The sequence below is a fragment of the Homarus americanus genome, unplaced genomic scaffold (assembly GCF_018991925.1).
Source record: "Homarus americanus isolate GMGI-L3 unplaced genomic scaffold, GMGI_Hamer_2.0 scaffold33468, whole genome shotgun sequence".
Lineage (NCBI taxonomy): Eukaryota > Metazoa > Arthropoda > Malacostraca > Decapoda > Nephropidae > Homarus > Homarus americanus.
Window position 1 is genome coordinate 7,126,235 of NW_024714177.1, and position 9,015 is coordinate 7,135,249.

Below are 9,015 nucleotides of genomic sequence, written 5' to 3' on the forward strand. Positions count from 1 at the left end.
ATGCTATAATATCCTGCCCACTGGGCTTAGTTATACAGACTTTTTCCTGTGAAAAAGCCATAATTTTGAGCAACATATTACTGCACTCACTTTGTAGTCAAATGTATTAAGCTAAAGGACTAAACTTTTTATCCCTTGTGGAAACTATGAGATGTTTATACTCAAATTAATTGCTATTTTGCAAGGATTCCAGCAATGTAAGTTTTATTCTGCTAAGTCGGGTCTGACATTTTATAAGATAAAAACTTTAAGCCTATAATCACCTTCATCCCATTTATCGTTATCACCCACCACCATCTGCCTCCACTGCTGGCTGGGAGGAGGGGGGCGCATAGTTATTAGTGGAACAGTCAGGAGGGACTTGGAATTATAAAAGACAAGGAGTAAGTTCTTTGCTTATAAAATGTCACCAACTTGACTTAGCAGAATATAACTTGCATTGTTGGAATTCTTGCAAGATGGCGATTAATTTGAGTATAAACATTCCATAGTTTGCACTAGACATTTTTTTTAGTAATTAACTTTGGTACATTTGACATCACTAGTGTATAATGCGTCTCCATATGTCCTGGATTATTTACTGATCAGTTGTCTGAGTGCAAAGGTAGCCAAATTGAACCATTATGTACAGGTATCGATTTATTTTAAAATAGAAACTATAAAGTCAAATATTATAAGTGCTGTTAATGTGTGTGCTGTGTAAGTGTCTTGGCATGTCACCTCACTCACCAACCATGTGAGGATGTGGCTAAACATGGTGCAATCTTTCATAACTCTGGGAACCTTTGTTCCCAGGTCTGGAACAGATATTGGGAGTGATTTTCTCAGATCATTATTTATAATTTTTATCCATTTATTACATTTGCCATAGGCTGAAGTAGGTTTTACTGTATCATGTGTCTGAGGTTTCTCCGTAGGTGTACGTGTATTAACGGAATTAATCTCAATTTAGCGAACTAGTTCAATAAATCAAGCAAAAAAAATGCCTTCCACTAAATCTTTAATTTGTTATATTGGATTCCGTTAAATTGAGAGTATAGTGTAGTTTTATTTTCTGTACAGTATTATTTTGTCATCTTGATCCTAAACAAATTAAAAACCTGTAAATGAATAACGAAATGTGTTTAAGATCTAAAGTATATTATCTTTCCTCCCATAAGGTGGAGTCAGCAGTACAGTGGTGATGGATTCCTTAGTGGGTCCTTCAGGGTTCCTCGGGTCAGTGGACAGCGTCATACTCACATACCTGCAGGACTTCTTGTAGGGGGCAAGGGTTTCCCTGCACCTCAGCCACATCCACTCTTCCCATTACAACATGCTGCAGCTGCTAGTCTGGGTGGGCTCATGAGTCAGCGTAATAGTTTACCCGGCCTGCCCTCACTTGGTGTAGGAGGGTTGTTATCTCCACAACAGTTCCTTGCCAAACGACCCTCACTTCAAGAGACACCATCCGAGGTAAGTTACATCCTACATCACTTCGTTCTCTTTATGTGTATTTAGTAATTAGATTTGAAATAGTCTTCAAGAAAATTTTTTCACTATTGCATCCAGGGTAGCAAGCTAGAAGTTGTAGCATAAGGGCTGCCTATACCCATAGCACAAATTAAAAGTATTTTTTTCCCCCATAAAATACCTAGAACAATGAAAGTAGTATTCTTATAGGTCTAGCATCAAGCAGATTTAGTTCATGAAATCATGCTTAAAATAATAAAGAAAAAATTAGGTGCAGCACCTAACACTTACTATGGCACCCCCAAATCATTTATTATACAGTATTTAACTTTGAGTAATACCTTAATTAAAGCAACAAAATCAGCATAGAAGTACACCACAATAATGGTCACAAAAATAACACATGAAATTAATTAAGCAATAATGTGCTTAAAATTACAAAGGCACTATTAAGTATCATTGCTGAAATAACAACTGCCTAGTTTGCTTGGAGCAGCAGGCATCATTTACACTAAAGGAGTAATGGTTTCCATCCCATTTTACTTTAGGGCAAACAGTGTAAATTCCTTAATCTTTTTAGCATTGGTCTGGATAGTATGCACCGTTGTGGTGGTTAGACCAAGCACAGCGGCTATGTCCACAGCACGTTCCCCTTTTTCAAAAAGGGCTAATACATCCATTTTCGTAGTCAGGGTAATGGTTTTATGTTGCCTCTTCACTACACTAGCATCAATAGCACTTGGTGGGTGCTTGGAAGCCATTTTGGATGGTTAGGGTACAGTTTTAGAGCAAAAACACTTAAGCACACACAAATGATGTAAAGTTGTAACAGAGACTGGTTCGGCGTCGCTTGGGAACGCTGTGACGTTCCACAGAGATAGCGCGGACACACGAGAGAGGGTGATGCACCGTAAAATGCAGTCTGTGACGACATAGTATCAGATCATCAGGACGTTAAACGAATTTTGGGTCTCTTTAAGTTTAGCGACTTATTACCGAAACGACGTTAAGCGAGGACTTACTGTATTTGATTATTTATTCAATTCCTAAAATATAAACTTTACAAAGAAGTCCATAACATTATGGACATTAGCAAACTGTAACTTAGGCTTAGTAAGTTTCTATTTAATAGTAATTTCTAACATCCAGCATGGTCCTGGTCCCAAGGCCAACTTGTATTATATACTGTACTGTATACTGTACTTACATGAAAAGTTTTTCTTTCTAATGTGCTGAAAATCTTTATCTATTTACAAATTTTATTTCATTCACAGTTGAGACCTCACATCACTTTACAGCGAACGAGATCAGCACCATCCCGTCCCCACCAATTGCCACTGACTGGTCATGCTCGTCCTGTACCTGCTCCTTCCACCTCTTCATCCCTTGCTCCAGGGAGCAATGGCTGTGGGGAACTGCGGATCTCAGGGGCTTCAGGAACGGTACTGGAACCTCACTTTTCTCCTGCAACATCATACTCTCACTTGGGAGCTCCTCCATCATCTCCTGATCCAGCGGATAATGATATCACAGACCGCCTGGAATCGCTCTGTATCTCTGTCACTGAACATGCTCTGGGATGAATTTACATCTGCTAATACCACTTACAGTAGTTCTCCATCCACAAAATACTGCCAAAGTATCTATAGTTAGAATATATATATATATATATATATATATATATATATATATATATATATATATATATATATATATATATATATATATATATATATATATATATATATATATATATATATATATATATATAATTTTTTTTTTTTTTTTATATACTTGTATAAATGATGCCAGTATATTTACCAGGTATAAACTGTCATGTTGATTTATGAAGTACTGAATTTCTAACTAATTGTTTTATTTTGTTTACATGCATCATTATAACAATATAACTTAGCAGATACTGCTGCCCTTTAATATTATCTGTGGTGGTCCCAGCATGAACATCATTGGCAAAATATTAGTACATACACAGAAGTGACATATGTGTGTTTACAGACTAACTTGGAACATATCATACTGATTAAACTACCCTCATTATACAGGTATTGCCTTTCTTGTGTCTTGTAATAAATTATCAACAACATGTAGCAATTAAAAGTAATAGGAAAATGCAATACAGATACATAGTTAGCTAGTACATCATTCGAATCATAGTGGATGGAGTTCTTGTTTGTGGAAAGATTACTTAAATAATAGTAAATAAAACTATTACAATGTGCCTGCTGCACTGTTGGCCCACCTGGGAGCAGTTTAATAAACATATCCTTTGCTGTGCAGGGATGCCGTACCAAGCTGTGCTTGGTACAGGCTTAGTTTATCCCCTCGGTGGCCACCAGTCAGTTAGCCTTTTACTCTAGACTGATTAGGTCAGAGAGATGGGGTATTAAGATTTTTTTTTTTTTCAGATCTCTCTCTATCTCTAATCTTTACTGTTTTAATTTTTACCACTTTCCTGTATTATATTTATCTTTTTACCAGATATCTCTACTTTCAAGTCACTGTCTATATATAATACTGTATTATGTTTTGAGGTGTACAACACATTGCAGCTTGGTGAAGCAATACCTGTGCACCTTGATAAGCCAGCATGAGAAGCTACTGTGTGGCATTATAGAATCCCCATGCCGAATGCTTTTTCATTGACTGTATTTAAGCCTGTATCTGCTGTAAATAAATTAGCTTGTAATGATTATATGGATTCTTTTTTTTGCTATGACTCGTTGAAACTTACTTGACACCAAATTATAAATTATCTAGTGTGATAGTCTCAAGACATGTACACAGTTATGTTTAGTTATTAAATCTATTTCAAATAAAAAGTGTTTCCATAACCAAGGATTCTTACATTGCATGTTAAGAGTTGTTATATTACCCACAGTTAGTGGAGATTAAAAAACTTTTGTTTCCTAAGAATTAACTTATAGATATTGTTCAATAACATGATTTAAACACAGGCGCGCCTTTTCCGACTTGTCGGAAATCCACTCCGGAATTTTTTTTTTTACTACAAAATCCTAATACGTACACAAGATGAAATTAGTTTACTTGAGGTTCATCATGTAAACTTCACTTCATGAACACTAAGGAGGAGTTTTTGTTGACATGGTTGTTAAAAGTACAGGTTGTACCTCTCTAGTCCGGCCACTTCGGGACCTGACCGATGCCAGACCATGGAAATTCACCCGTTTCCTGGATAGATAGTGACTTGTGCTTACGCTTGGAAACACTAGCACCACTTTCTCTGCTTCATGGTCTCTTTGAAGACATAAATGTCGTACAGTAGCTTCTCAAATTTCGCGAGTTTTTAATTCAAAATTTTTTATTGGAACACACAAAAAAGAAACAATTAAAAATTTTGACGGCGGAAACTCGAATTTTGACGGGTTTGAACGGCTCACCATTGTTCAGACGTGCACAATCGTGTAAACAGCGTCATTTCTCTTATGTACAAAGGATTCATTATTGTTTATTACTGAATGTCTTTTTGATTGAATTAATGTTTATGTGTGCAAAATGAGCAATACAATTCATTAATAATACGTAGAATATTAAAACACACGAGATGAGACGGCTTTGTTTTCGTTGTTTACAAAACCAGTGACTGACTGGTTCTACATATAAAACTGAAAAAAATAAGACCCTGGTTGTAGCTGTAGTAAAATTAATATGGTTGTTTTAAGTAATGTTATTTAATGTTAATAAATGGAACAATAGAAGTAGCTAACGATAACGGTAAAGAAAAAAAAAGAGAGGTAGCGTATATAAGTGCGCACATGTGAAAACATATCGTCATTACAGTGAGTTCTGCTATAACGCGTGTTTTGATAACGCGAATTTGCTCTAACGCGATTTATGAATTCGGAACAATATTTGTATAACGCGAACGCTTGTTTGCTATAACGCGATTTTTGCTTACTATTTCTCCAATTTTGTGGTATTAACTGTGATTATGGTAAAGAAGAATATCTCCAAAAAGCGTTCTGATGATAGAATTTCCGGTGATTATCGTAAAAGAAAGGATATAACACTTGAAGAGAAGCTCGATGTTATCAACCTCAAAATCACCCTTCTCCCCCATCAAGTTACATTCATATTTTTTCAAGGTAAAGTGTTACATTTACTGTATGATTTCATTATTAGATATGAATGTAACATTTATTTAGACTGTGCTATCCTTTGTGTTAGGCTAACTACTAAATTTTTTCGATTTCGAGTAATCTGCACCTAACCCTATTTTCTCCATAAGCCCTGTTATTTCTATTACGCGATTTTCTATAACACGATATTTTACAAGAACACAATTATCGCGTTATAGCAGAACTACCTGTACTCCACATAAGAATATGAAAGCAACACTTATTTACCATTCATATACAGTCAACCCTCACTTTACACGGTCCCGCGTTTCCACGTTTACGCGGTACCCTGCCGGAACCCGGGATGCTTACATTCAGCGGTGCGTGTACTCCCTTTACGCGGAGAGTGTCCGGCTCGACGCTATTTTTAGATTCGCCCCTCCCACCTGCTCCCGCCTCCGCCTGGGCAAGCCGCGCGGTAACGTTGCGCAGTGCATGTCTCTGTTGCGTTATCAGTGACGTCATATGACGTATCGGACTGTGATTGGCCAAGCATCCCTACCTCCCTCCGCTGCTAACTGTAATGTGCTCCCAGCTAGGAAATTAGGTAAGGCTAGGTAGGTTTCTTTGGTTAGATTGGTGCGGTCTTCTAATAATGCTTCGGCTACTTGTGTTTCTTATTAACTAAGGTTTGGTTATGTTTAATTTAGAAAAAACAAACTTTTTAAACCCATTTGCCCAAATTATGAGTGTCTACGCATTACACCGTGAAATTGCAGCATTTTTAAATTGACTTTCTATGAAAAATCGGCGGTGGGTTTCTAGGGGCGGATCCAGGAATATCAAAAGGGGGGTCCAAGTTGTAGGTGGGGAAACATGGCGAGCGCAATGAGCTCACCCACCTGGGGGGTTTGGGGTTGCTGTAAACCCCCAGATGATTTTTTTAAATCTGACCAATATCATGGGCATTTTGAAGCCATGCGCACTTGATATTAGGAGATATTCCGAAGTCAATAGTAAATAATTTGGGTTAATATTCGTCCAATGGCTGTCTGCAGGTTCCCGTCATGTTTACCTGAGGTTATACTCCTCACTTAAGTCAGTTGTCTCCTCCTTTCCTCCTCCACCTTGTAGGTTATGTTAGATAGGTTGGTTCGTTTGGGATGAGAATAGGTTTTCTTTTGTGTATTTTGGTGTGTTTTACTCAAATATGACCTCATTTGTTGGCAAATTAGCTGTACTTTGCAAAAACCACTAATTTGCACAAGAAATGAAGGTCAGATTGAGTAAAACAATGAAAAACGTAAAAAAATACTATTCTTGTACCAAAGCCTGAAAACAGCCAATGCACGGATATTTACCATACTTTTTACCATACAAGAATGCCTGAGTACAAGACTGCATAAAGAAAACATATTGAAAACTTTTGGAGAAAGGGAGGGGGGGTCGAAATCCCCGGATCCGCCGTTGGTTTCTCGTCAATAATTACTTTAGTGATCTATACACAACACCTGGGCATGTTGACTCTCCTGTATACAGCACATGGGCATTCAGCCATATTACTAGTATTGTATACAAAATAGTGTTCTGAGAGCTTTGTCTCTGTAGAAGAAAGGAACAGGTACTTCTGGTACCAAGTACACAGACTAATGAAGAGGGGGGTGCGCTGTAAGTCCCCCATATTTTTTTTTTTAATCGGACTAATATCCTGGTCATTTTCAGGCCATTTTGAAACCATATGCACTCGATATTAGGAGATATTCTGAGGTCAATAGTAATTACTTTTTACTTAAAAATATGCCTGGGTATAATACTGCATTAAAGAAAAAGTATTGGAATTTTCCGATAAAAAGGGGTCAGGACCACCCAGGATCCGCCCTTGCTACCCAGCCACCCTCCATCTAATACCATGAGAAACCTGGTCAAATTCCTTAAGTATTTAACTGTAATTTAAGACTATTTATTGAAACAAAAAATTCGTGGCTACTTTTTTTCGGGGGGGAGGGGGCATGAACATGTTGTAGTGGACGTCTCCCCTACAACTGCTTACAACTGCTTGCCACGCCACCACCTGCTACCGCCTTCCCTAGCAACCAACCAGATGTTACCGTATCTTAGCAACGGAACTAGTCACCGGCGACTTCTCGGGTTTTCCCAACATGACTCATAGCAGCTGCTGCTGGGTATATAAGCTCTGTCTCTCCATTGAAATTCATTCTGACCATTCTTCTACAACAAGCAACACTTCCTCCTCCGCCGCTGCCTGGCAGCCCTCGCATCTCCTCGCCTGCCTGGCAGTCCTCGCTCCCGCCAGCGAGCATGGCGACCCACCAGCTGTCCTTCTCTGAGCTTCCTCACCAACCAACTCTCATTCTGCCCCATCTTCCTGAACACGCAACACCTCCTCCCAGCAAGCTCCGAGCTGTCCAGCATTCATTCAACCAGGAGGCCAGCAACAGGCAACATCTTCTCTAACGATGCTCCTGCACATCTACCTCCTTCAACAAGCTACTCACCGAACGTCTCTACCGTGCAGCCCCTCACCACACGGCACCTCCAGCACCAGACTGTCTATCATATAACTTATATTATACAAGAAAAACCACATTAGAGTTTCCTTCCATCCTGAGTGCTAGACAACATTAATATATCGACACCCCTACAATGGTGACTCCCGGAGATAAGCACTCACACAGGATGGAGGAGACACTGATCACGCTCCCAGTCTTCAAGCAGACACTGGCTCCTCTTCCTGCCCCACGCACCACATTCTGACGACCCCAGCACACCCGTCCTGCCTCAGACGCCGACCCCGGCCCAGCAATAACCCCTGACGCGGCCTCTGTTCCTGAATCCGGACCCACACACACCCTCTTTTCTCCCTCAGGTACTCCCGGCTAATGTCCTGCACCCTGCTGCTGTCGTGGACCCAGCTGCTGTCACGAACCCTAATCCGCTTCTGCTGACGCAGCCCCTGCTCCTGACCCAGGCCCACACACACCCCAGCAGGCGCATCTGACGACCCTGTACCTGTCGTGAGGGAAGCACACAACATCCATCACCTCCACACCCCCTCTTTTCTCCCTCAGGTACTCCCTGCTAATGTCCTGCACCCTGCTGCTGTCGTGGACCCAGCTGCTGTCACGAGCCCTAATCCGCTTCTGCTGACGCAGCCCCTGCTCCTGACCCAGGCCCACACACACACTCCAGCAGGCGCATCTGACGACCCTATACCTGTCGTGAGGGAAGCACACCAATCATCGCCTCCACACACCCTTTTTCTCCCTTCTCCCACAGATAGTGTGTATCTAGACAGTTGTATTTCAGCGATCGGCTCATCACGCCATCGCCGTTGTCTCACATGAGGCATGCACCACCCGGTCTGCCTCACATGTGCTAAGCAACTCTACAGACAACAAGTCTCCTACACCGCCTGGAGGGAAGGGGGAGTATTGTAGTGGACGTC

General features: G+C 40.3%; 1 protein-coding gene across 2 annotated transcripts in view; it reads left to right on the forward strand.

Annotated features, from left to right (window-relative positions):
• The window catches only part of LOC121877573 (protein Smaug homolog 1-like), a 63,962-nt gene extending 60,841 nt beyond the window's left edge, over window positions 1-3,121 (forward strand). For both annotated transcript variants that reach the window (XM_042383378.1, XM_042383372.1), the window contains 2 exons: window positions 1,161-1,455; window positions 2,727-3,121. In XM_042383378.1, the coding sequence (XP_042239312.1) occupies window positions 1,161-1,455; window positions 2,727-3,035 (604 nt within the window). In that variant the 3' untranslated portion in view covers window positions 3,036-3,121. The remainder of the gene's footprint in view (window positions 1-1,160; window positions 1,456-2,726) is intronic.
• The last annotated feature ends 5,894 nt before the right edge of the window (window positions 3,122-9,015 follow it).